The sequence below is a fragment of the Otolemur garnettii genome, unplaced genomic scaffold (genome assembly GCF_000181295.1).
Source record: "Otolemur garnettii isolate 467f Iridium unplaced genomic scaffold, OtoGar3 scaffold00105, whole genome shotgun sequence".
Lineage (NCBI taxonomy): Eukaryota > Metazoa > Chordata > Mammalia > Primates > Galagidae > Otolemur > Otolemur garnettii.
In genome coordinates this window covers 3,610,726-3,637,203 of record NW_003852500.1, presented here as the reverse complement: position 1 = coordinate 3,637,203, position 26,478 = coordinate 3,610,726, and the positions used below count along the sequence as shown (strand labels likewise).

The 26,478-nt window shown below is 53.0% G+C and overlaps 2 protein-coding genes across 4 annotated transcripts in view; both read left to right on the top strand.

Annotated features, from left to right (window-relative positions):
- Nucleotides 1-19,036, top strand: part of ELL (elongation factor for RNA polymerase II) — a 90,665-nt gene extending 71,629 nt beyond the window's left edge. The window contains exons 5-12 of the mRNA XM_003796567.2: nucleotides 487-761; nucleotides 3,181-3,305; nucleotides 10,693-10,789; nucleotides 11,431-11,923; nucleotides 15,036-15,102; nucleotides 15,305-15,476; nucleotides 16,413-16,457; nucleotides 16,897-19,036. Of these exons, the coding sequence (XP_003796615.1) occupies nucleotides 487-761; nucleotides 3,181-3,305; nucleotides 10,693-10,789; nucleotides 11,431-11,923; nucleotides 15,036-15,102; nucleotides 15,305-15,476; nucleotides 16,413-16,457; nucleotides 16,897-17,013 (1,391 nt within the window). The 3' untranslated portion in view covers nucleotides 17,014-19,036. The remainder of the gene's footprint in view (nucleotides 1-486; nucleotides 762-3,180; nucleotides 3,306-10,692; nucleotides 10,790-11,430; nucleotides 11,924-15,035; nucleotides 15,103-15,304; nucleotides 15,477-16,412; nucleotides 16,458-16,896) is intronic.
- A 3,446-nt stretch (nucleotides 19,037-22,482) lies between these two features.
- On the top strand, nucleotides 22,483-26,276 carry ISYNA1 (inositol-3-phosphate synthase 1). Of its 3 annotated transcripts, XM_003796568.3 has the most exons (11): nucleotides 22,484-23,256; nucleotides 23,362-23,490; nucleotides 23,622-23,783; nucleotides 24,063-24,195; nucleotides 24,291-24,484; nucleotides 24,681-24,830; nucleotides 24,911-25,126; nucleotides 25,229-25,393; nucleotides 25,474-25,587; nucleotides 25,670-25,887; nucleotides 25,969-26,276. In XM_003796568.3, the coding sequence occupies exons 2-11, from the start codon at nucleotides 23,371-23,373 to the stop codon at nucleotides 26,174-26,176; spliced, it is 1,680 nt and encodes a 559-aa protein (XP_003796616.1). In that variant the 5' UTR covers nucleotides 22,484-23,256; nucleotides 23,362-23,370; the 3' UTR covers nucleotides 26,177-26,276. The 3 variants fall into 3 exon arrangements, with proteins under 3 accessions (XP_012664877.1, XP_012664878.1, XP_003796616.1); XM_012809423.2 differs by having other exon boundaries at nucleotides 22,483-23,256; nucleotides 24,911-25,393; XM_012809424.2 differs by having other exon boundaries at nucleotides 22,483-23,490; nucleotides 24,911-25,393.
- Nucleotides 26,277-26,478: the final 202 nt, after the last annotated feature.

The window sequence follows — 26,478 nt, the reverse complement described above, 5'->3', positions numbered from 1 at the left end:
AAAAAAAAAAAAAAAACAACCCCCAAATGCAAAAACCAGCATCTCCATGGGGCCAACATAAGACTGAGAAGTCTTTGGGGTACCTGCCTCCTGCAGTTCTGGGCCCCTTATTTTAACATCAGAAGGGTTTATAGATACCCCACTCTACAGCCAGCTGGAGAAGTTGGGTGTTTTTGGTACGTAGAATTTAGATTGCTCAGGGATGAAGTCAGTTAAATCTCTAAAACATAATTCTGTCACACGCATCTTTGCTTCTAAGGCTCGGGGGTGGGAGACCCATAGGTGCTAGGTATGGGCAGCAGGTGGCACTGTTAACCACTGAAGGTTCCTGCTGAGCAGACAGGCTTGACTTTGCCTTGGCTGGAGTAGGGCCGTCAGCCAGCACTCTCTGTGGTCTCAATTTTTGGACACGTGGTCTACACTGGTGCCAGCCATAAGACACAGTGGCTACCTTTCTGTTCCCTAACACACGGTGTCTTTCTGCAGGCAAGAAGGTTCAATTTCGGAAACCGGCCCCAGGCGTGACAGATGCTGTGCCCTCCCGGAAGCGGGCAACTCCCATTAACCTGGCAAGTGCCATCAGGAAGAGCGGCACTGGCAGCATGAGTGGGGGCAGTGGAGTGTCCCAGAGGCCCTTCCGTGACCGGGTGCTACACCTTCTGGCTCTCAGGCCCTACCGCAAGGCTGAGCTGCTGCTACGGCTACAAAAGGATGGCCTGGCACAGGCAGACAAGGATACACTAGATGGCCTTCTCCAACAGGTATCTGCTGTCTGATTCTCTACATGCGACTTTCTCAGATAGTCTTTCATAAATAGGATGGGCCAGACATTGAGACTTGGATTCTGGCCAGCTGGGTCCACAACCTACCTCAGAATGGGAACCTCCTAGGTTAGAACACACTTAGGGGTCATGGATGTGTCTCTGGGCATGGCACATGTCAGGGGGCTCCAGAGATCAGCTTATCCTGGAGGCCATGCCCTTGTCCTCTACCACTTGGTAACAAGTGGGCAGTGGGTCCCAAGCTTGCTGGATCCAAGGCTGCAGCTATAGATAGTTTATAGAATCAAGGTCTGAACAGGGAACCCACACATGTACATTAGAGCTGGGAAGGCAGACAAGCAGCTACACTGAGCCTCAGGCTCCCATTTTTGATGGGGATGCAACCCCACTGCCTATCTTGGGGGTCAGGGGCTAAGCCAGCAGGGGTATAATGCTGGCAGTGGAGCCTACTTTGAGTGATCCCCTCAGGTGGAACAGTAGGTATAGGAGCCCTGGATACTTCTCGCCACCCCTCCCTCTAGGAGCCTAGGAAGGCAGGTGACTGACACTGACTTCGAGACATCAGCTGGCTGTTTAGATGTTGCCTTGAGATGAATTAGGGATGACTCACCTCAGATCTCTGCTGTGGTCTAGAAGGAGGCATGGCTAAGCCCCCTGGGACTGTCAGGGTAGCATAGCAGAATATTTAGGGTCACATCTCCAGGTAGCCCATGCTTCACTTTCTATCTCAAATATTTTGGGAACATTGAGATGGCATCTCTTGTAATGGAGAGCACACACCATGATATGCTGTGACACGTGGCAGCTGTGCCTAAGGGTATATGTCCACATTTACTGCATTCATCACAAGGCTTCTCACACTCTGGAGCAGCCCAAGCAAGCCCCGTGTGCAACGTGCAGCACATTCCCTGGGAAGATGTCGGCTCAGCTCTCGCACACCACTTCTGCTCCTGAGGCAGGGCTGGCATGTCCCCGGCAGGGGTTGCTGAGAAGAACTTTATGAAATCGTCAGATGTGAGACCGGTGCTTGCCTGGCCAGGGAGTACCCAAGCCAGCCCCTTTCAGAGGACAAGAAAGAGGCCATACTGGACCCTGTCTTTGAGTGATTTTTGATTTGGTTCTCTTCAGTGGATGGGCCCAGCCACTGTCTATGGGCAGTGTCCTTTCACATGATCACTGTGGTCTCTCCTGAATGGTTTATCTGCCTCGTGCTCCTGTGTTTATTGTGCAGCTAGTTCTCCCCAGCAGTTTGGTGGGTGGGTGTGGGCAGGACCCCATCAGGTTGCAGAAGAGGAAGGTCTTGGGGATGTGCCTCACCTAGGCTGGTCATTTCTGGTCTCCCCAGGCCACCAGAAACTCTGAGCAACAATGAAGCCATACCCTTCAAAGACAAGAGCTCTTCCTCCTCTGGAAATAGACAAATCAAAGATGGAAGGCATCAATGTCTGGATCTGGCTGGGCCCAGGGGAAACTCATAGGCTTGTCCTTTGAGGGTAGGGTGTTGACATGTAAGTGATGTTTAGCAAAAGCTATCAAGAGCCATAAAAATGTTCAGCCTTTGACCTGATAATCCCACTTTTGGAACGCCTGCTGGAGGAAGCCTTCACCAACGTGGAAAAAACCTGGACACAGTGATGCCTGTTTATGCTACAGAGAAACTGGCAACATTGGTTATGTCCAACAGTGGAGATTAATCACTGGGTGGAATGTGACTCAACTGTTAAAAAAAAAAATGCTCCCTATGGACCCTGTGACCCTGAGCCCTCATGAGCTGTAGCTATAGCATAGAATAGTAGCTGCCTTTCAGCAGTGAGTTGGTGCCGCATGTGTGGTGAATGTCCTGGGTACTTAGAGGCAAGCAGGCAAGCAGTTGTTTAGGGCGGTGCCCTGGAGTTCCCTCAAACCCCTCTGAGGCAAATATTCTAGACCCATCTTTGCCAACTGTCTAGTTAACTGGCGAGAGCAGGGCAGACTGGTTTCTAGGAAGCCTAGCTCAGGCCTAGCTCCTGGATGGGCACCTCACTGGCACTCCTAGCCATGACCAACTCTGCCATGAACTGCCATTAGAAGCACCGAGCAGTGTGGTCTTGGGACTGTGTGTAGCAGTCCCCCTGTTCTAGAAACAGCTTGGCCTGTGGTGCCTGTAAGATAAGATTGAATCTGGTCCTCAAACTATGACTCATCCCTTCTGCACCCTGAGAGTTGCATGCTAGGGAGCTAAAGGTTGGGGGTGGCATAGGGTAGAAGTGGACCATTGCATCTTCTTTTGCTTCCTCTGTCTTGGCAGTTTGCTCACTTTCCTCTGTGTCTCTGCAATGCTCTCCGCTGTCATCAGATGTTTTTGGTGGCCTCTGTGCCTTAGGCTTCCCATAAGGTGATAGCTGGCTCTATCTTGCAGGTGGCCAATGTGAGTGCCAAGGATGGCACATGCACCCTGAGGGACTGCATGTACAAGGACGTGCAAAAGGACTGGCCCGGCTACTCAGAAGGGGACCAGCAGCTGTTGAAGCGGGTGCTTGTCCGGTAATGTGCCTCTAGTCCCCTACTGTATCCCTAATCCCCACACAAGTCAAAGCTCATCCCAAGGAGACTGGAGTAGTCTTGAGTAATCCAAAGGGTTGCAGGGTGGTAGAGTCCAACGAGGCCTCTCTGGCTGTCCTTTCCACTGCCCAGTGGCACCTCATGGCTTCCCATCTGGGGGAAGTAGCCCCCTCAGAGTGGGTTGGGGGATATGAGTCACCAACCTCAACCCTGACATCCTCAGAAGAAAGTCTCATTCCACCTTGGCTATCTTTAGCTATCCTCAAAGTCCACTTTTTGAGAAGAATCTCTCGAGAACACAAAGTGGAAAGAAACAAGGCAAAAGGCAAAGCAGAACTCCCTGCAGATGTGATTAAGCAGTGTTAATTAAATGCATCTACTCTCAGACTAATTGGGATCAGGGTCTGGCATGGTGTGAGCTGTGAGAGCAGCAGTTAGGGAGGCAGGTGGCTAATCATTTCCTTCCCTGTGGCCGCCTGCTTTGGGGAACAGGGCTGGGAAGCAGATCATTTAGAGCAGGTGGATATGCTAATTAGTCCTTAAGTGATTTCTCAGGGACTTTGAGGTATTTATGAGTTTGTTGTTGTTGTTTTGAAATTCAGCTGTTTAAAACAGTAATTACATCTGGAAAGCAGAGCGGAGCTGGGGTCACACTCCATGTGTAGCCAATATTTACATGCCTGTCCTGGGCCTGCTGGTCAAGGTCCCTTGGACCACTGCACTGGCTGGCTGGAGCTTGTCCTTGGTGCTCAGGGGAGACTGGCAGAGTACACACAGCCTTGGCAGAAGACTACTCCCTGTTCTCATGTTCCTTTCCTGGGGCTCTCAGACTAAGAGCCTTAGAGAGAACCTGCCAAGAGTAAGCAGAGCATTGCCTGCCAACGGGGTCCTGGGAAGCAATGTGTGGGCTGCATGTCTTCAGGTGGGAGCTTCGCCTGGATGTGTGCTCCAGAGCCAGCCTCTAGGTTGGGGCTCACGCCAGCCACAGGCACTCCACTATCACTTTAGGGATCTATATCTGTTATCCTCAGAAGCTTGAACTGGTGTGCAAGTCGATGTTCTTGCCACCCATAACTACATAAGGTGACCTGTAGATATAGCCTGTCTATATGGTGTGTGTTCAGATTCTTCCCTATTGGAAGAAAGCCCATTGTAGCAGTTCTTGGAGCCTTTGCCTCACATATAAGAAGTAAAAACAGGCCTTTGGGGTATTTCCTTTGTCACAGGCAGGCGTGGGGATGGATATTGCTGCAGGAGCCTCCCTCAGTTGAGCTGGAAGCCATGCCATGGCTCTGTCATTGGTTTCTCTGCTTGGTATTCTTTTTGTCCATCTTGTCCAATTCAAGCTCTCTATAGTTATCCAGTCACCTCTCATTACTGTCAGGGAGCCTGCAGACAGACCCTCCTGACTCCTTTGCCTGAGCCACACACTGCCCCAGTGCCCTCACTGCCCACTGGAGTTTCTGCCCTCTTATGTGGGCCTCCTGAACTGGGCTCTGCTCTACCTCCTGCTCCTATCTAGACACAGCTCCTGGGACTGGGCGGGCTGTTTGCTGTGTCTTCATCTCTAGGTGACAGTCCTGCTGAGTTGGTGGTAGACTTAGAGCCAAAGGAGCTCTCCTTCCATGTTTAGAGTCAGAGGCTTCCTGACCCTTTGTTTAGTCCATGCCACAGGACGGCTGGGCATCTAATGTAGTCTGAAAACTCACCTTATGTGTCCCTCTTCCATCCCACATGTGGTCATGGAAAGACCTAGTTGTGCTTCCTCCAGTTTCCTCTGCTTCTCCCTTAGGTGGGCTGCCTACTGTATTTTGTCATTCTCATCCCAGTTTTCTTTTCTTTCTTTTTGATTCTACTTTTGGGAGATTTTTTTTCAGCTTTTCCCATCCTGTCTCTATTTTGCTATCATTTAGAGTTTCCCTTCCCCTTCCCTTTGAGACAGGGTCTCAATTGTTACCCAGACTAGAATGTAATCAGCTAGCCCACTGCAGCACTGAACTCCTGAACTCAGGTGATCCTCCTGCCTCAGCCTCCTGAGTAGCTGGGCCTGCGGGTGCCTGGCTAGTTTTTTGGGTTTTGTTTTTTGTTTTGAATAGAGACAGGGTTGGTTGCAGCTCTTGCTCAGGCTGGTCTTGAACTCCTGAGCTCAAGTGGGCCATGGCACCTGGCCTCATTTCTGTTTTCTGAGAGTGTTCCCAGTTGTTCTTCTGTAGCATTATGTTCTTATTTCATGGAAGCAGTGTTCTTTTTAATCTAATCTCTCTAAGGATGTCACACATAGTAGCTTTGTGAGATGTAATTCATGTAATACAAATTGCCCATTTGTGGCATGGTGCCTGTAGCTCAACGGCTAAGGGTGCCAACCACATACGCTGGAACTGATGGGTTCAAATCCAGCCCAGGCCTGCCAAACAACAATGACAACTGCAACCAAAAAAAAAATAGCTGGGCGTTGTGGCAGGCTCCTATAGTCCCAGCTACTTGAGAGGCTGAGGCAAGAGAATCACTCAAGCCTAAGAGTTGGAGGTTGCCGTGAGCTCTGATGCCATGGCACTCTACTGAGGGCAACAAAGTGACACTCTGTCTCAAAAAAAAAAAAAAAAAAATTGCCCATTTGTGATTGCATGTCCCTGATACTTCCACCATGGGGTTGTGACTGTTAAAGTGAAAACTCAGTGGCATTAGATATGTTCAGATGATTAGAACTAGATTCAGCCATGGAACACCTCTTTCTAGTTCCAGAATATTTCATCTCCTCTAAAACAAAATCTGTCCCCATTTGCAGTCACTCCCCATTCCCCCTTCCCCAGCCCCTGGCAGCCACCAGTCTGTCTTTCTCTGTGGATTTGCCTGTTCTGGACATTTCATACAACACCTGGCCTTTGGTATCTGGCCTCTGACTCTGCTTCATGTTTTTGAGGTTCGTTCATGTTAAAGCAAGTGTCAGTGCTTCATTCCTTTCTATGGCTGAATAATATTCCATCGTGTAGATATGTCATATTTATCTATTGGTGGAAATTTGGGGTTTTTTCCCCACCTTTTGCCAAATGCAGACAGAGCTGCTAAGGACATGCAGTGTACAAGTGTTTGCATGGGTTTTTCCTTCTCGAGCAGTGTCAGGAAGCATCTAATGGCTGTTTTGAATCTGTTAGACTGCAGCCACACAGTCACCCAGGTTGGGTAAATAAGAAATCAAATCTTATAAGCACTGAAATCTGCCCCCCATGGTTTGGTGCCCATAGTTCAGTGTTTAGGGTGCCAGCCACATGCTCCAGGGCTTTTGGGTTCAAACCCAACCTGGACCTGCTAAACAACAATGACAACATCAAGAAAAAAATAGCCAGGCGTAGTGGTAGGCGCCTGTACTGCTTACTTGGGTGGCTGAAGCAAGAGAATCACTTGAGCCCAAGAGTTTGAGGTTGCTGTGAGCTATGACACAATAGCACCCTACTGAGGGCAACATAGTAAGACTCTGTCTCAAAAAAAAAATCTGCCCCTACTCTACATCTGCAAAGTAGGGCCACTGGGGTTCTTTGATCACTCACATCACCTCATGGGGCTATTGGGTTATTTCCAGTTTTGCTGCTGTGAATAGTGTATGTGAGGGTTTATATGGACATAGGTTTTCATTTCTCTAAAAGAGTGTTTTTCAATCTTTTTTTTTTATCTCACAGCACTCTTGAACCAAGGCACACTTAAATTATGTTGACAAAATTTTAAAAAAAGGATATACTTACTGTGGTTTGGATTTTTTTCAAAAATGAGTTAATGATCTTTAAAAATTTTGGTGACACATCTAAGATCCTCTCAGGGCACACCATTGCACCTGAGCAGGTTGAGAATCATTGCTCTAAAACATACCAAGGAGTGGAATTGTAACTGTTCTGTGTCTCACTTTTTATTTTATTTATTCATTTTTTTTTTTTTTAGAGACAGAGTCTCACTTTGTCACCCTAGGTAGAGTGCCGTGGCGTCACAGCTTGCAGCAACCTCCAGCTCTTGGGTTTAAGCAATTATCTTGCCTCAGCCTCCTGAGTAGCTTTGACTGCAGGTGCCTGCCACAACGCCCTGTTATTTTTTTATTGCAGTTTGGCTGGGGCTGGGTTCGAACCTGCCACCCTCAGTATATGGGGCCAGCGCCCTACAGGTGCTGCTCTATGTTTCACTTTTTGAGTATCCTCCACACACTCTTCTTCCCTTTAAGATGATCCACTTAAAATCTCACCAGCAAGGCTGGGTGCAGTGGCTCATGCCTGTAATCCTAGCACTCTGGGAGGCCAGAGTGGGTAGATTGATTGAGCTCAGGAGTTCGAGACCAGTCTGAGCAAGAGTAAGACCCCATCTCTACTAAAAATAGAAAAACTGAGGGAAGAAGATCACTCCAGCTCGGAAGTTTGAGGTTGCTCTGAGCTATCACACCACACCACACCACACCACACCACACCAAAACATAACACTCTATCCAGGGTGACAGAGTGAGACTCTGTCTCAAAAAAAAAAAAAAAATCTCAACCAGCAGTGCACAAGGATTCTAGTTTCCCCAGGTCCTTGCCATCACTTGTCATTTTCTCTTTTTTTGATTCTAGCTATCCTCATGGTTGTGAAGTGGTGTCTGCTTGTGGTTTTGATTTACATTTCCCTGATGAGAGTTGAGGTCAAGCATCTTTTTGTGTGCTTATTGAGCATTTGTATGTTTTCTTAGGAAACATATCCATTCAAATCCTTAGGGTTTTTTTTTTTTTTCTCTTGAGGCAGAGTCTCACTCTGTCGCCTTTGGGAGAGTGCCATGGCATCTCAGCTTACAGCAACCTCAAACTTTTGGGCTTAAGCGATTCTCTTGTCTCAGCCTCCCAAGTAGCTGGGACTACAGGCTCCCGCCACAACGCCCAGCTTTTTTTTTTTTCTTCTGTCAAGAGAGGGTCATAACTGTTGCCCAGGCTGGAGTATAATGATGCAGTCATAGCTCACTGAAGACTCCAATTCCTGGGCTCAAGTGATTCTCCTGCCGCAAACAACTGAGTAGCTGGGACTACAGGAGCACACACCTGGCTTTTTTTAGGCGATAGAGTCTCCCTTTGTCACCCTGGATAGAGTGCTGTGTTTTCATAGTTCACAGCAACCTTAAACTGTTAGGTTCAAGTGATCATCTTGCCTCATCCTCTCAAGTACCTGGGACTACAGGCTCCTGCTACAAATGCCCAGCTACTTTTAGAGATAGTATCTCACTCTTGTTCAGGCTGGTCTCAAACTCCTGAGCTCAGGCAATCCACATGCTTCAGCCTCCCAGAGTGCTAGGATTACAGGTGTGAGCCACCATGCCTGGCCTGGCTAATTTTTTAATTATTTATTTTTGTGAAGATGGGCTCTCATGGTTTCAGCACCCGTAGCTCAATGGTTAAGGTGCCGGCCACATGCACCGGCTCTGGTGGGTTTGAACCCAGCCTGGGCCTACTAAACAACAATGAAAACCACAACAATAAAATAGCCAGGCATTCTGGCAGATTCCTGTAGTCCCAGCTACTTGGGAGGCTGAAGCAAGAGAATCGCTTAAGCCTAAGAGTTTGAGGTTGCTGTGAGCTGTGACCCCAGGGCACTCTACCAAAGGTGAATAGTGAAACTGTCTCAGAAAAGAGAAAAAAAAAAAAAAGTATGGCCTCTTACTATGATGCCTAGGCTGGTCTTGAATTCCTGGTCTCAAGCAATCCTCCTGCCTTAGTCTCCCAAAGTGTAGGCAATGCAGGCATGACCCAGCTTGCCCACCCTCAAATCCTTAATGTTTCTAAGGATATTAAAGCTGGTGTTTTTGTCGATTTATATTTTTTAACATTTTTCTTCAGAGAAAAATAACCCTTACAGAGTCCTTTTCTCCTTTCAAATGCATTTTCTTATCTGTTTTGGGGTCTGGCATTTGTTGCTTAGAAGCCCTGGTGCAGCCTTTTGAGAACATTCCTCTGGGTAGCTCAGCTTCCTTCAGGGTAGCTGCTGTGGTGTCTCTGATCACCACATGCTCCAGTCCTAGGCTCTCTTTGTTTCCTTGTCTTCCGACACCGCATATCTGTCCCTCCTGTTTTCCAGGTGTGGCCCAAGAGGCTTCCCAACCACCTGGAGCCCAGGCTGTTCTGCTACCAGATGTGCCCTGCAGCCCCACTAGCATTGAGCAGGACCCAGAGTGGGGCTGTATGTGGGGGGCCAGGAGCCCCAGAGGCTCTCACTCTAAGCCTTGGACCCCATCCTCTGGGGTCCTGTGAGATGGTCACCACTTACATGCTTCTGTGTTAAGCTTTCAAATGTCATTGCTTTGTTTCTCCCTATCTCCATCTTGCCTTCTCAGTGGGGGTTTGAAAGAGTGTGGACATAAACACCTGTCCTTTTTCTGTCTTTAACCAGAGCTCTATTTGTTTCCATTTGACTCTCCATGGTTCTCCTGCCACCTCGGAAGGGACAGTCGCCATGGACCAGTGCTAAGGCTGTACACAAGCTCTGGTCATTGCTGTTTGGACCATTGTTCACCATAGCCTCAGACCCAGTCCTCCCTGGGGGGTGTGGAAGGCTCTGTCTGAGGCTCCCCTGAAACACACAATCCCTGGGAGTTGGAGAGTTGGGTCAGAGAGAAGGCCTCTTGCTTGACCTGCTCACGTGGGGGAGGAAGAAGGGGTGTGCATGGGGGTATCTCTTCCCTTGTCCCCGGCTGTATCATTTTGCTCAGTTGTAGTGGGGCAGTGGCTGCTCAAGATGGTTCTTTGAGCAGGGCTTCCTGTGACAGGAAGGCCATCCTATCCTTTTTACAATGACTGTTGCTGGCAGAATGAATAGTTGTCTTTAAAAGTAGAGTTCAGGCTCAACACCTGTGGCTCAAGTGGCTAAGGCGCCAACCATGTACACCTGAGCTGGCAGGTTCGAATCCAGCCTGGGCCCACCAAACAAAAATGACAGCTGCTACCAAAAAATAGCCAGGTGATGTGGCAGGCGCCTGTGGTCTCAGCTACTTGGGAGGCTGAGGCAAGGCAATCGCTTAAGCCCAGGAGTTGGAGGTTGCTGTGAGCTGTGATGTCCTGGCACTCTACCTAGGGTGACAGCTTGAGGCTCTGTCTCAAAAAAGAAAGAAAAAAAAAAAAACAAGTAGGGTTCAGTGCCCCAGTATATGCCCTGGTCTCCATGGTAGCAGGCATCTAAATGAATGGGTGGCCAGCTGATCTTTCCTGGGTGCAAAAGAATGCTAAACAGGCAAGTCCTTCTGAGCATAGGACATGCTCAGGCTTGGGTTCCCGGGATCTCCCAGTGAGTTCAGCCCTGCTGTGGGTGTAGGGGTGGTATGTCCCTCCAGTGAGGCATCTTCCCTTACCTGATCTAGCCCTGCCTGTCTTTACAGGAAGCTGTGCCAGCCACAGAGTACAGGTGGCCTCCCTGGAGACCCTGCTGCCTCTAGCCCTCCTAGTGAGCATGGGAGTTCAACTTCACCACCTCAGGTAAATGGAGTGGATGTGGGCGTTATGCTAGTAGTGATGGGAGGGGACGGGGCATTCATGGCTCCTGTTTAGAGCCCATCCCAACACCTCATCCACCTGCTCTGCTGAGGCTGGGGATATCCTCACCTAACCTAGCTGTGGACCGGCAAGTCTGAGGTGACCATCTAGAGCACCTACAGGGAGCATTGTCACTTTTGTCACCAGCTCCTTGGGAATGTGACTTATCCTGAGCTGTCCTGTGTCTACCCTGCAACCACAAGGGCTGGTACGCTGGGTTCCTGTGAGAATGGCAGCAACACTCCTGTGTTGCTCCGGGAACACTGCCTAGGAGGTTGAGTGGCTTCCAGCTTGGGGCCACCCTATGTCCTTTGGCCTCCTGCTCCCATGACTCTAGGCTCTATCCTTAGAGTCAATGTGCTGTGCACTTCAGACCATCTTCCAGAGGTGGCCTTATGACTATATCCCTGCCAGTGGGGCAAAGTCCTCTTGTCCAAACTCTATGCACCTTAGGCCTGGCTTGGTATCCTGGTGCCCCCATGTGGCCAGAGTGGGCCCTGCATGGGCACAGGGTTTCCTTACTCAGGCGTGGTACCTGCTTGCTCCTCTGGCTCCTAGCTGCCCTCTGAAATGTTCCTTCCCAGAAACGGACACAGCCTCCTGAGTTCATCGATCCCTTGGCCAACAAGAAGCCCAGGATTTCTCACTTCACTCAGAGAACACAGCCTGCTGCTGTCAATGGGAAGCTGGGCATGCCCAACGGTCGTGAGGGCCTGCTGCCTACCCCGGGCCCACCGGCCATCTCAGACGTCCTCAGCTCCAGCACCCACCCTCCCTCACGGTTGGAGCCCTTGAGGGCCCATGACCCTCTGGCTGACGTGAGCAATGACCTGGGCCACAGTGGCCGGGACTGTGAGCGTGGGGATACGGCTGCCCCAGGCCCTACTGCACGCCTTGGCTTGCCTCTGCTGACGGACTGTGCTCAGCCCAGCAGGCTCCACGGTGGCCCCTCACGCAGCAAGTCCAAGAAGAAGTCCAAGAAGCACAAAGATAAGGAGAGGGTAGCTGAGGACAAGCACCAGACCCAGCCACCAGACCATACGCCTGCCATCCATGGAGCCTCGCCAGACACCCCAAGTAGGTTCTGAGGCAGGCCTGGGTGGGGGGATCTGCAGGAGGGCACTGCCCCGTACCACCCTCACTTTCAAGGGGTTAAGGGGCTTCAGTCTACAGGAAGCTGCAGACATGGGGCCATGCTCCTGCAAGTCCCCCATTAAGGCTCACTTGCATCCATCCCTTTGTACCGTTTGTCCTTGTACCTCATCATCTCTCCACCCCTCTGGAGTATAAGTTCTCAGAGTGCCCTGGTGATTTGAGCCCTGTTATGCTCACAATCACTGTCACTGTGTGCCAGGCCACATGGGTGACATGCACTAAGGACGGCTCCCAGGCAGTTGTGGCTACAAGGAAGCCCTGAACACTGAGAAAGAGGATGGTGCCAGGGTTTGCTGGGAGTCAAGCAAGGTGGACGGGGCTTCCTAGCCCCACTTACAGAGACACAGGGCAGGTGGAGGTGGACAGAGCCTACAGTAGAGGGCTAGCACCCAGACCACTATGGCCTTCTGCAGCCTACTGGGAAGTATAGGTTTTCACCTGTGGGGAAAGGATTTGGGGGAACAGGGAAGCCAGAAAGACCTGGATGCCAGCAGCAGGGCCAGGGTGTGTGAGCTGGCAGTGGGGGCTTCTCTATGTTGTGGGGGAGTCATTAGTGCTAGGGTCCTGAGCAGCTGCAGAGACAATGCCCCACAAAGCTCCTGATTTACATTAATTGGTATAAAGCAGCAGTGAGAAGGTACCCCAGCTGAGTAAGGCAGGGGCTGTTGTGTCATTGCAGGCAGTGGTGGCACAGGTGGCTGCCTCATTATCCAGCATTAGCTGACCAAGGGCAGCCCAGGCTATGTTGCCTGCTGCCCATTTTGGATTTTTTCCCAGAAAGGATCCCAAAGGAGGGGGTATTTCTGGAACTAGAGTGGGAGCCTCTCTTTTTTTTCTTTGAGATAGTCTCACTATGTGGCCCTTAGTAGAGTGCCGTGCGTCTCAGCTCACAGCAACCTAAAACTCTTGGGCTTAATCGATTCTCTTGCCTTAGCCTCCCTAGTAGCTGGGACTACAGGCACCTGCCACATTGCCCAGCTATTTTTTGGTTGTAGTTGTCATTGTTTGGCAGGCCTGGGCTGAATTTGAACCCGTCAACTCCGGTGTATGTGGCTAGTGCCCTAGCCGCTAAGCTACAGGCACCAAGCCAGGAGCCTCTCTTTTGTCAGTTTTGTTTGAGTTGCCCACCTGCCCTCCAAAAAGCCACATCCTCTCTCCGGGCTGAGGGAGAGAAGGAATCTCGTGGCCCAGTTGGATCTGTCCTGTCTCATGCAGGGCTCAGCAGTTCCCATAGGCCCTTGTATGTGGGCCAGGTGACAGGAAGAAGGCGTGGGCTGTGCCCAGGCAGGTCACCCAATCCCCAGACTAGACCCATATCCCACAGCCAGACCCAGGCCAGGAAGACATACAACCCAGGCCAGTGCCACATGGAGGGCTTAGAGGTGGCTTCTGATCCTGCATGGTGTGTGTCAGCCCCGAGGACTACAAGCTGGGGAGTAGGTGTCCCCAGCAACAGGAAGCAGGCAACTGATACACCAGAAGCCATTGCTAGGCCAGGTGGTCTGTCTCACCTAGGGTGGTACGTGTGTAGGGGGTAGCTCAGGGCCTCCATCCAGGGGTGTCAAGGATAAGCCAGTGGAGAGATAGTGGCTGTGAGAGAAAGATGAACACTGAGGGGGTGTGCCAGGGGATCCGCTCAGCCAGCCACCCATAGCTGGTGCCTGGGCAAGAGCAGGATGTCTTGGGTTTGCTGAGAGCTGACCTGAAAGGTACCACGGGTACCAGATCCACCTGACTCTGAGCCTGGTAAAGATTTGAGGATTAAATGAAGTGATGCTGACCAAGCCCAACATGTGGTAGTCGTCATCCATTCCAGAATGCTTGGGGAGGCCTGGCCCACCATATGGCCGAAGTAAGGGCTCAGCCCCATCCAGTGTGCCTTGCTTGTCACTGCCTCATGTGTCACTGCCTAAGGCCCAAGCCAGAGCCAAATAGCCCATCTCATGCTACAGCCCTGGAGAGGCCACAGCCTCTTAAAGACAGCCAAAGTGGTGATGGCATTGATACCATATGAAGCCCTCACATGGCCCTGTGTGAGGGTGTTAGGGCCTTGGGGTGAGTTCATACCCATTGTGCAGCCCCTGCAGGGCAGATAGCTGAGTGAGCCAGGAGAGGGCTCTGCAGACACAAGTGTGTGGGTGGGCTGCTTCCCCTGCAGGCGGCCTGAGGGATGTAAAAGAAAATGTGTACTGAGCATACACTGTAACATGATAAAATCATTTCTGTATTGGAAAAAAGGCCCTCTGGAAGGTGGTGTGAGAAAAACGTGCCAAATTACAGTTGCTTTCCTATGGGGTGGGTGTGGTGAGTGCCTCACTTCTCCACCCACCCACAAATGCTGGGGTTCTTGCAATGTGGTGGGGGGCAGACCACCAGATGGCCAAGGAACAGGATAGGCACCTGGGACTTGTCTGGCCATTGACCATGAGCAGCTTGAAGCCAGGTTCCTTCTGCATTGAAGAGAAAACGTTACCAACAATCACATGTCCTTGTGTTCCACTCATGATGGCTGATCTGGCCCGTCCAGCCAGCCCTGTTTTGAGCTGCCTCAAGGTGTTGGGACGGTCCAGGTGGGGCTCCAACTAAGGGCTAGAGGCACAGGCCCTGCGAGCTGCGTTGTCTTTGCCCTTTGTGGCCCGAGACCGAGGATGCCCCAGGGATTTGGATCATGCCAGTGGTCATTTGTTTTCAACCCAGTGACCTTTGACACACAGTGGATGCAGCAAAAGCCTTGCTCCTGTCAAGCTGTGGACAGGTTACACAGGCTTTGGCCCTCTGGTTAACCTGACCTGTCAGCTGCTTGCCAAGAATGTGACCGAGGACATGCAGGTGCATGCTGTGTTTGGCTGGCCACTTGGGGGTGCTCCTGGGTCCAGTGGCTGAAGGTGCCTGGCTCCAGAGAGCTTGGGTACCCCCTCCAGACCACCTCCCCGTCCCTCACATAGCAAAATGTGCATTTTCTGCAAATATCCCCATTCTGGTGTTCCTACTGCACACCACTGCTGGGAGTCTGGCAGAGTGTTTGTTCTTATAGGTTTAAATGGAACTTGTGGCTGTGCCAGTGTGCCCACGTCAACGTCGGAGATGCCGGACTATTTGCTGTGAGTCCTCGTGGGGCATCCCTTTTCTGGGTTCACACCCCTTCTCCCCAAGCTTAGCAGAGGCAGAACCCAAAAAGCATAGTGTGCTCCGGGCCAAGGTTACTCACAAGGTCATAGTGCTTCTGCCTGGGTGGGGCAGAATGTTTCCAGCCTTACCTTAGCAGTCCCAAGCCACGATGGCTTCTCTCTCCCACCTCCTCAGAAAATACGCAGCCATCTCCTCCTCAGAGCAGCGCCAGAGCTACAAGAATGACTTCAATGCCGAGTACAGCGAGTACCGTGACCTACATGCCCGGATCGAGCAGATCACTCGGAGGTTCACGCAGCTGGATGCCCAGCTCAGGCAGCTGTCTCAGGGCTCTGAGGAGTACGAGGTAGAGCCCCTCTCCACCCTGTGTCTGGGCTCTGCAGGGGCCGGAGTCCACAAGCAGCAGCAGCATCAACACCACAAGTCCTTCCACCCCTCCTGAAGAGTCACTCCCTGCCTCCTAGCCAAGGGCTCAGGGCAGTACTTCTCTCTCTGATACTGAGTGCCCCTTGCACATGCCACTGCTGGGATGTCTGGCCAACTCTGAAGCTTTGCCATAGGAGTCCTTGAAAGTGACCTAGGACACAGAGCTTTCTGTACCCACATCATGGGCCAAACCATGGGAGATACCCATAGCTGAGACCCAGGGATTATCAGTGCTGCTGCAACAGAGGGAGGTAGTAGGGCGTGGAAGGTCCCTGTGGTCCCCAGTATCAGAAGTCCTTTGGGCTTGGGGACGTGGGCTCCCTTAGCTGCCGTATATGGGGAGAGTCTTCATCTTTAGCCACCAACCCTGGATGCCACCTTCCAGAGCTGATCACCTGGCTGTATGGCTGGGCCCTGATTCATCCCTGGTATCTCACCTGGGGAGGCCTCTTTCATTTCCAAAGGGAACCTCGTGATTAGAGGGACTCTGGACAATTTTGAGGCATGGAAATGAGCTTCTAAGATGCCCCCTGAGCTCCCTGAGCAGCAGCCAGGGCCAGCTGGGACAGGGGAAGGCAGCACCCCACCTGCGTGTGCAGCCTTCCTGGGCTCCAACAGCCTGATCCCCAGGTCCCTGCTCCCAAAGCCTCTCTCTGGCCTGAAACTTTCTCTTGCCCTACCCACTGCCTGGGGCCCTGTGACTGTGGGCTCCTGGGGCGCTGCTCAGGGTGCTTCTGTGCCAGAAGCTGCCTTGCCCCACCTCTCCCTCCGCCACCCTGTGCAGAAACATCTGCCATTCAACTTGGGTTCTTATAAGCAAGGGCATTACTTGTTTTCTCTTTTGTTTTCCCTCCAGACTACTCGTGGGCAGATTTTGCAGGAATATCGAAAAATTAAAAAGGTGAGTCTCCATTGCATTGCAGCAGAGTGGGAGGGAAGGGGTGTCAGAAGCAGCTAGTTCAAAGAGAGCCTAGGTGAGGTGAGTAATGAGCCCCGGTTGGGCCTGAGACCTGCTTCCTAGTCCCACCTCTTACAGGGAGTAACTCAGCCTATCTGGTTAGCTTGGGCAGGGCCTTACTAGGCATCTCCCTCCCTAGCTGGTGGTGTTAACCCCCATGCTCTTGCTGGCTCCCTCCAAGGTGTGAGGGAGGAACTTTTGGGTCTCCAGCTGCTGAGTCATGCCCCAGCTACACATGCAGGGACCCCACTTTGCCTTGCACCGAAACATTGGGCATTGAGCCCAGAATGGAGGGTTCTGGTCTGAGGGAAGTGGCTTTGTGGTGGGCACTGGCCTGCTGGGGCGTGGAGGCACTGACGTTGGGCCTGTGGTTCTCCCACAGACCAACACCAACTACAGCCAGGAGAAGCACCGTTGCGAGTACCTGCACAGCAAGCTGGCCCACATCAAGCGGCTCATTGCTGAGTACGACCAGCGGCAGCTGCAGGCCTGGTCCTAACTGTCTACCCAACCTCGCCCTTCCTGGCAGTCAGGATGGCTGGGGGTGGGGGGTGGGGGGGCAAAAGAAGGGAGAAAGAGGATTTATTTAAAAAAATAAACATGAGTAAGACACACTCATCTGAGCCAGCACCGCTGGCTTTCAGGGGAATCCCTGCAGACTTCCAGGCCAGGTCGGGTAGCTTTAAGCCCACCTGTGGCCCTTCCTGCACCTCTTGAGCAGCCCCAGATGGGCTCCTGGGCAGACCACCTCCTTCTTTGGGGGCTTCAGCTTCCTATCTTGCAGAAAGATTCTGAGGCCAGAAAGACTCTGAGGCTGGCCTTTTCTAGTTTTATACAAAGACAGCCACACTTTTAGCTATTGCTAATGAGACTTGAGTCTATTTTTGTACAAAAGAGAAAGCAAAATCTTTTTTTCTAAACCTGTGCCTCCCTCCCCTTGGATGCCCAGGGTCTAGACACTGCCCAGTGTCCTTTCTGCAGTATTACAGAGGCCGTCAGAAGGTACCACATGTCCTAGAGCTTGGGGCAGGGGGTCAGAGTCTCTGTGCTGGGCTTTGGCCACATTTTGAGGCCTTCCTCTACTCTCTCCGAGGAGTCTGCTCTTGTCAAACAAAAAGGTAGCCTGGGGGTGGCTGTTTCAAGAGCTCCAGCAGTACTCTTGGGTAGCTGGTGGGAACCCAGGTGTGGCAGAGAGCTGTGGGCCCAGGCCTGCCCTGTTATTTCAGGCCCCTAGCTGTCAGGGCCTCTGGTGTCTCTATGTTCCAAGCTGTGTGCTACAGCAGCAGATTTTACTTTACAATGTCCTTGGTTTCCCCCTTTGCTGCTGCTTCCCTGTTTCCCATTGGCCTGTCTCCATCCCTCCATCCACTTGTGGGTCCCAGGGTTGTTTTGGCAGAGCCACCACCAATGTTTGCACTCAGGGAGGGGTGGGGGTGAAGCTCTGGGGTCAGGGAGGCCCTGGGGCCCATGGCCAGAGCAGAAGGAACCAGAAGGATGGGTCTGTCCATTCTTAGGGTAGGGGAGCACAGGCTCTGTGGACACCCCAGTTGCTGCTTTGTTGCTGTGCCTAGTGTCCTCATGTCCCCCAAAGCAGCAGGAGGCATGCGTGTGTATGTGCATGTACGTGTGTGTAGCGACCCACCAGGGTGCGGTGGGGTCTGAGGTGTGTGTTCCCATTTAGAGCCGAATGAAGCCATGACTTGGGGAGGTGGTGGGAGGTAGCAGTGACCCAGAGCCCTGGGAGCCCGTGTGGGGGTCACAGGGTCACTGCTGCCAGCAGTAAGGCAGGGAGAGCAGAAGTGCACAAGCCTAGATGTGTCTATTTTTTTAAACTGCAGGGGTACCCGTAATGGTTTCCAAAGAACTGGTGCCCCGTAGAGGTGCCTGTAGTGCATCCCACCCCGCCCCAAAGTCTCTTTCCTTTGGGACCCTAAGTTCCAGAGCTCCAAGAAAACTGATCCTTCCTGTTACAATAGCTGTTGTTTTGTTTTTCATTTGGGATGAGGTGGAGAAAAGGGCTGAGCAGCTCTGCACAGTCATGTTGTATAGACTGTGCGCAGCCCAGACATGCAGATGCAGGGTAATAGGATTATTTAAGGAGGGCCCAGTCCAGAGGGCCAACTGCTCCCCTGCCTTGAGAACGTGTTCAAGGGACTCTCAGTTGAATTTGCCTTTTTGTTGTTGTTTGTGTTTGTTCATTTGTTCTCCTTTTAAGGAATTATGAAGCTAAGGAAAGTTTTGTGCTTTGGGGGTTGGTGGACAAAAGTTGTAGCTGATTAAATATTGTCTAACTTATTGATACTGTTTTTTTTTTTCTTTAATGTTGTACTGTGGAGAAAAACTATTTTGAGCCATGGAGTTGGTGTTTACAAGAACTTTTCACTTTTGCCAAAATGTTACAATTGAAAGGCATCCCGTCTTCAGTTTCCTAATATTTTCTTAAAAGATCTAGTGTCCTTTTTGTACACTAAACTGGTGAATGCTGATTTTTTTCAACCTACAATAAATTTCACTGAACTGAATCCAGCAGCCCAGGCTGCCTGGCTGGAGTGTGTGTGTCACAGCCGGGTTTCTGTGGTGGCCTGGAGGAGCCCCTGGTCCTATGATTGGGGGTGGGCCATAACTTGGCACAGAGCTGTCATGGTGGTGAGGACGGAGTGCATGGGGGCTCAAGTTTGGACGTGGCAGAGAAGACCTTCACAGCTCACCAGGGCCATTGCACAGGAATGAGAACCAAGGTAGAGGACCACACAGTCCAGGGTCAGGAAGCCATACATACTAGCTGTAATGCAAGTAGAAAGAGACTTGGGGGCAATGGGGAGCCAAAGTAGTTGTGTGAGCCCAGCAGGAGGAATCTCTTGGCTTCCTGCAGCAGCAAGGCCCATAGGACTGGACCCAAGTGGGGTGATTACTTAGGGGGAACAAACTGTGACTCTTTAATCTCTGATGAAAACAGCATTGGGTACTAGCAATGCTTTATTGTCTGTTCCTCCCAGCCCAACACACTGGGGAAGGGGCATCCCTGTACCACCCTTGGGGACAGGGATGCTAAGCCTTAGTGAAAATTACCATCTTGTCCTGAGTTCCAGGTGAGGAGCAGGAGGCACAGAGAACACAGAGCAATGGTCCTGCCCTCCAAAGATGAGGATGGAGTAGGCACCAAATTTTTTTTTTTTTTTTTTGAGACAGTCTCACTTGGTCACTCTGGGTAGAGTGCCCTGGCATCATAGCACCTAGCAATGTCATATTTTGGGGCTCAAGTGGTCCTTTTGCCTGAGCCTCCCAAGTAGCCGGGACTACAGCTGTCTACCACAATGCCCAGCTATTTTTAGAGACTCAGGCTGGTCTCGAATTCCTGATCTCAAGCAGTTCACGCACGAAAGTGCTAGTGCACACCTATTTGATAAGGAAAGACAAACCTGGGACGGAAGGGTTCCCGGGGTCAGCAGCTGTGGGTCTGTCCTTGCCTTCCTACTGGACCTTGACCTTGGCCTGAGTTCTGAGGTGAGCCAGGAATCTGAGGGGTGTGGGAGGAGAAGTCAGGCAGGCCAGCAGGGCAGTGTGTACCCTGCCCCACTGTATGGTCTGGCCATGCCGTTCTTCCAGGGGATAATATCTCTGTCCTCATAGCTCATGGTTGATACTCCCCACTTGCATCCTCACTGTCCTCCCCAGCCACCTCCCCTGGCCCTAGGCTGCCAGTCTTAAGCACACTGGCTAGCAGCCTGCTGGCTGACAGCCCACTGAGGCCACAGCCAGTCCCCTGGGACCCAGAAGGGCTTCCCCACCCGCATGCCCTGGGCACCTTGGCAGATGGGCTAAGGGCTGCCTACCCGTTCTTGCCATTTGCAGGATAGTGTCCCCGATGTTCTCTTACTACCAGCACCCCTATTCCAATAGCCCCTTCTGTGTGCCAAGCTCCACTTGAGCCCTGGGACACAGTGGTGACTGAGCCCTGTTGCTGCCTTCCAGTAGCCCAGAGTCTGGTGGGGGATGGGGGTGCCTGGCCTTAGCACCCAGCCCAGGCAGTGCACCGGCCCCTGACTGGTCCCATCTGACTCCCCTGCCCTCCCTTCAGTCCCTACAGTCACTCACAGCGCCAAGTGCTGGGAGTGGAAGCAGCCAGCTGATGCCACCTCCCAGTCTTCTGCTGGCACTCCCCAGAGGCTGCCCTGTCAGCACAGAGGCTCCTCAGGGCTGTGTCTTGGTGCCTTTCCCCCCTTATCTGCACACATTCCTATGTCACGTGTTGCTTCAAGGCATGGTAACTCTTGATTCTCTGATCTTCTGATACCCATTGGATGTCCAACAGTTCAGTTCCCAAAGATAGCATCAGATGCCACAAGTTAAGGGGCTCAGTTCTACAGGCCTTCCCCCACAGCTGTGGTGGTCAAAATTCCTGCCACCTGTACTTTTGACCAGCAGCAGGCTGCAAATTGGGGGTCCCACACAGCCCCCATCTCAGCTTGATAATTTGCTAGCTTAGGAAAATGCTAACAGCCCTTTGGAGGAGATACATAAGGTGAGATAAAGAGATGGGGCTTCCCTGTCCTTTCCTGTCATGCCTGACTTCTCCCACACCCCTCAGATTCCTAGCTCACCTCAGAACTCAGGCCAAGGTCCAGCAGGAAGGCCAGGACAGACCCACAGGGGTGTCACCCTTCTAGCACTCCTCTGTCTATACTTAAACCCCTTTGTTTAGGGTTAAAACATTTTAGAGACAGGGACAAACTTCTGGGATCAAGTGACCCTTCCACCTCAGCCTCCCAATTAACTGGGTAGCTGGGGCCATTGCCTTTGTTCAGGGTTTTGTTGTTGTTTTTAAGGCAGTCTCAAGCCATTGCCCTTGGTAGAGTGCTGTGGCATCATAGCTCACAGCAACCTCCAATTCTTGGGCTCAAGCGATCCTCTTGCTTCAGTTTTTCTGTTTTTTAGTAGAGACAGGGTCTCACTTTTGCTCAGGCCGGTCTCGAACTCATGAGCTCAAGCAGTTTGCCTGCCTCAGCCTCCCAGAGTTATGGAGGTCTTTTTAGATGGGAGATACGTGGTATCTTTTTCCTCCCCCATCATTAGGGTCACCGCTGATACTCCTAAAAGACAAAAAAATAAGAGAAAAGCTTAACAAATTTATTTAATCCAAGTTTTTTTGTGACTGACACAGGACCCTTCAGAAAGGACCCAGGGAAAACTGTTTTTATGCTCAGGTTCAATGAAGAATGTGTAGAAATGTGACTGAACTAATGGTGACAGACTGAGAGTGGGGGAGGAACCAAGCAAGGCCTGTCTGTTCAGACTTCTTGGCTTCTCTGAGTAGCATTCCTTCCTCCAGGGTATGGGACAGAGCTGTTCTGGAATGAGGGTCTTCAAGGGAGAAGGTTCCAGTTTCTATGACCTGCCTTGGGGAAGAAGAATTCTGGTTTCTATGACTCCCTTCAGGGAGAAAGGGTTGAGAGACCTTGCCTCATGCCTTCCAAGCATGTCAGAGGCCACACTTTGACAGTTTTGTGTCTCTTTACATAGACATGATTGATTAAATCTCTGGCCACTGGTGACTGAACTCAAATTTCCAACTGGAACCAGGGAGAAACACCAAATATTATATCACATTCCCTATCCTCAGCCCTGAGGGCCTGCCCCATTTCCCAAACTGCTTCCCACTTGGCTACCTTTAGTGAACTCTTTGTATCTCAAAACCCTTTGCAGCAGCCACTGCATCTGAGAAGCCTGCCATACAGAATCCCCTGCCTGAGTTCTCTCCAGCTGGGGGGTTGAGGGATGTGCCCCAGTTCAATTCCAACTCCCTCAGACTGAGGCCCCTTCAGGGTGAGCTCAGAGCCAGAATCTTGGCGTTCCCCCCCCCACCCCCCCAAGGTCAGGTCCTAAGGCCTTGTCTCCAGCAAGCGTTCCCAGCTCTCCACCTTTTGGGCTGCAGTGGTGGAAACTTTCCGGCCTCCAGCCGTTTGTTTTGGAAAGTTCCTGGGGGAGCTGCCCCCGCCCGCGGCTGGGTTCCCACGCTCCCTTATCCCTTATCGCTGCATGAAGGGGCGCCGTGCTGTGTCGGCTTCATTCCTCCTCATTCCTTCCCAGCCCCGCCAGGCCCCTCCCTTTCCCAGACAACCACCCTCCCTCTCAACTCATCCCCACCGAGCCCTCTTGCTACAGGTGGGGAAACAGGCCCCACAGGTCCCATCCCTGTGAGTTCTCTCGGACGCAGTGACTTCGCCCACCTAGAGATGGGAGAGGGCATGAGCATTCGAGGATGAGAATGCCTAGCGGAATTACTGTTTATGAAAGGGGAGTGGGTAGCAGCCTAGATGGGAGGAGATTCTGGCTTTGAGGTTCGAATCATCCCTGATCCTCTGCCTCAGTATCCCCTGCAGTGTCTCGGACCTGAGACGCCCCCATCCTGCCCTGATCCACCCGACCTCGTGGCTGGGGCCCATCGATCATTTGCAACCTCATTCTCTTTTGTAAAATAAGAATAAACGATTGTACGCCCCAGGGGTTTGCGGTGCGAAGTGAACCAGTGCACGCCGGCTGCTTCCGCTAGACGTAGACCCAATGGCCAAGGTGGCTCCTGAAAGTCAGGGCCCAAACCCCAGGCCCTAGATTTCGCGCCCCTCCCCCACGGCGCGGGCGTGTGTGGGCGTGGCAGGGGCGTGGCTGCAGAGCTTTTCTCCGGAGGCCGCGCGCAGGAGAGGCCGCGCTGTCCGCCGCCTCTACCCGAGCTGATTCTGCGCCGGTGAGTGCGTTCCCGGGAGGAGTGCGGGTTCCCGGGAGATCCAGCCCGGCTTGACCTGGCCGCTTAGTGAGCCTGCTGACTCCCTGTTATCCTTGGGACCCCTAGCCCGCTGCGATGGAGGCCGCCGCCCAGTTCTTGGTCGAGAGCCCGGACGTAGTCTATGGCCCTGAGGCCATTGAGGCTAAGTACGAGTACCGGACGACGCGCGTCAGCCGCGAGGGCGGTATCCTCAAGGTGGGCGAGGGACCAGTGGGATTAGGGGTTCCGGGGTGTTCGAGAATTTGCTGATTCCTCAACTTCTCCAACCCCGTGCTTGCCAAGAAGAGAAAAGGGATTCTCAGGCTTACTGCACTGCCTGCCTCCAGGTGCACCCTACGTCCACGCGCTTCACCTTCCGGACCGCCCGGCAGGTGCCTCGGCTTGGGGTCATGCTAGTCGGCTGGGGCGGGAACAACGGTTCCACACTCACCGCAGCTGTGCTGGCCAACCGACTGCGCCTGTCCTGGCCCACGCGCACCGGCCTCAAGGTGAGGGCGGTGGGGCTCCAAGAGAGGGGAGGGGGCAAGAGGGCGGGGCCAGCGCTGGGCGGGGCCTGCAAGGGCTGGCACCGAGGAGGGGTTTCCACGAGGTAGGGGATGCTCAGCGGCCATCTCACCCACCGCCTCGCAGAGGGGCGGGGAAGTTTCCGCCCTGGCTGAAAGCCCGGAACTGAAAGCGCCCAACAACAGGGCGGAGCTTCAGGGTCTGGAGCAGGACCCTGGTAGAGTCTTTTCTCCCCCCTCTCCTCTGTGTCTGCTGCCTCACAGGAGGCCAACTACTACGGCTCGCTGACTCAGGCAGGGACCGTGAGCTTGGGCCTGGATGCCGAGGGCCAGGAAGCATTCGTGCCTTTCAACGCACTGCTGCCCATGGTGGCGCCCAACGACCTCGTGTTCGACGGTGGGCGTAGCCCTGGGGTGGGAGGGGCGGGATCGGAGATGGGGTCTGGTCGGGTCCTGGATCCAGGCGGAGCCAAGCGTGCGGGTTCCCCCCAGGCTGGGACATCTCCTCGCTGAATCTGGCTGAGGCCATGCGGCGCGCGAAGGTGTTGGATTGGGGGCTGCAGGAACAACTGTGGCCACACATGGAAGGCTTGCGCCCGCGGCCCTCCGTCTACATCCCAGAGTTTATCGCCGCCAACCAGAGCGCGCGTGCGGACAACCTCATCCCGGGCACACGCGCTCAGCAGGTGGTGCCCCATCCTGGATACCTTGTTCCTTGCCATCTGTTCCCCATCACCTATTTTCCTCTGCCTATTCCTCAACTTTTGCCCTATCCCATGAGTCCAGGCCCCACTTTACATTCGGGGATCTCAGTGGCCCAGGCCTCTGTAGGTCCGGGGGCAGGGTAGGGGCCTGTACAACCTCCCCATAACCCACCCCCAGCTGGAGCAGATCCGCAGGGACATCCGAGACTTCCGGTCTAGTGCCGGGCTGGACAAGGTCATCGTCCTATGGACGGCAAACACGGAGCGTTTTTGCGAAGTGGTTCCAGGTCTCAACGACACAGCCCAGAACCTGCTGCGCACCATCCAGGTAGGATCACACCAGGGTAGAGTGGGGTCAGGGCCAGTCCCAAAGATCCCTCTCTGCTGACTACCCGGCTGTGCTCACAGCTCGGCCTGGAGGTGTCACCATCTACTCTCTTCGCTGTGGCCAGCATCCTTGAGGGTTGTGCCTTCCTCAATGGGTCCCCACAGAACACACTGGTACCTGGCGCACTGGAGCTCGCCGGGCAGCGCCATGTCTTCGTGGGCGGAGATGACTTCAAGTCAGGCCAGACTAAGGTCAAGTCCGTGCTTGTGGACTTCCTCATTAGCTCTGGTCTCAAGGTGTGTGGCCTGGTATTGAAGAGACAGGACCTGGACCCCCCAGCACCTGGTTTGTATGCCACAGGGCCTGGAGCCCCTGAGAGGTGTCGTTTGTATTCTCAGACCATGTCCATCGTGAGTTACAACCACCTGGGTAACAATGATGGGCAGAACCTGTCAGCACCATCACAGTTCCGCTCTAAGGAGGTGTCCAAGAGCAACGTGGTCGACGACATGGTGCAGAGTAACCCAGTGCTTTATGCGCCCGGAGAGGAGCCTGACCATTGCGTGCGTGGGGGGCGGGTGTGGGTGGGGGACATCAGACAGGGGGTCGGTGGGGACCTGTGCGACCTTGTGCCCCATCCCAGGTGGTCATCAAGTACGTGCCCTATGTGGGTGACAGCAAGCGTGCGCTGGATGAATATACGTCAGAGCTGATGCTAGGAGGAACCAACACACTGGTGCTGCACAACACGTGCGAGGTGCAGTGTGCAGGGTGCCTGTGGGGGAGGGATGGCCATATGCTCCCTACCTGCCCTGCCTTCTGACCTGCCTACCCCTCAGGACTCTCTGCTGGCCACACCTATCATGCTAGACCTGGTGCTGCTGACTGAGCTGTGCCAGCGGGTGACCTTCTACACAGAGGAAGACCCAGAGCCGCAAAGCTTCCACCCTGTGCTGTCACTGCTCAGTTTCCTCTTTAAGGCACCCCTCGTGCCACCAGGCAGCCCAGTGGTCAACGCACTCTTCCGCCAGCGCAGCTGCATTGAGAACATCCTCAGGTGTGCCCCAGTTTCCCAGGGCTGTGCCCAGGGCCTTGTGGAGGACCTGGCCCTGCTGAGCTCTCACTCCCCCCCACCCAGGGCCTGTGTGGGACTCCCACCACAGAACCATATGCTGCTGGAGTACAAGATGGAGCGCCCAACCCCAGGCCTCAATCAAGTTGTGCCTGCAGCTGCTGGCTACCCTGAGCCACACAAGAAAGGACCAGCACTCACTGCCCCTAATGGCTGCACAGGTGACGCCAATGGGCACTCACAGGTGCAGGAACCTCAGACACCCACCACCTGAGGCTCTGGTCATTCAGCTTCCCAGGCCTTTTTTCCCTTTGCACCTCAGGACCTAGCCCTTCCAGACCCCCCAAAGACAATAAAGCTGGTACCACCATTCACCAGATTTCTACCTGTGGGTTCTTGATGCCTGTGACTCAGTTGCACCTTCTCTACCATCTCCAGCTCTAAGGGTCTCAAGACCAGGCTTCAGCCCCACCCTGTTTTTCATAGCTTTTACCCCAAATCTTGGGGACTTCACAGATCCTGGAGCTTCCCAGGCTGCCAAGGTAGGAAGGTTGCTGAGTGGGGGGGAAGAGCAAG

What these genes read in the sequence shown, in the direction of transcription:
- ISYNA1 (XM_012809423.2), top strand. Translation starts at nt 23,371, where the DNA reads ATGGAGGCCGCCGCCCAGTTCTTGGTCGAGAGCCCGGACGTAGTCTAT. An exon ending in ACCTGCTGCGCACCATCCAG is followed by an intron (nt 24,831 to 24,910) that starts GTAGGATCACAC and finishes CTGTGCTCACAG; the next exon opens with CTCGGCCTGGAGGTGTCACC. An exon ending in GAGAGGAGCCTGACCATTGC is followed by an intron (nt 25,394 to 25,473) that starts GTGCGTGGGGGG and finishes GCCCCATCCCAG; the next exon opens with GTGGTCATCAAGTACGTGCC.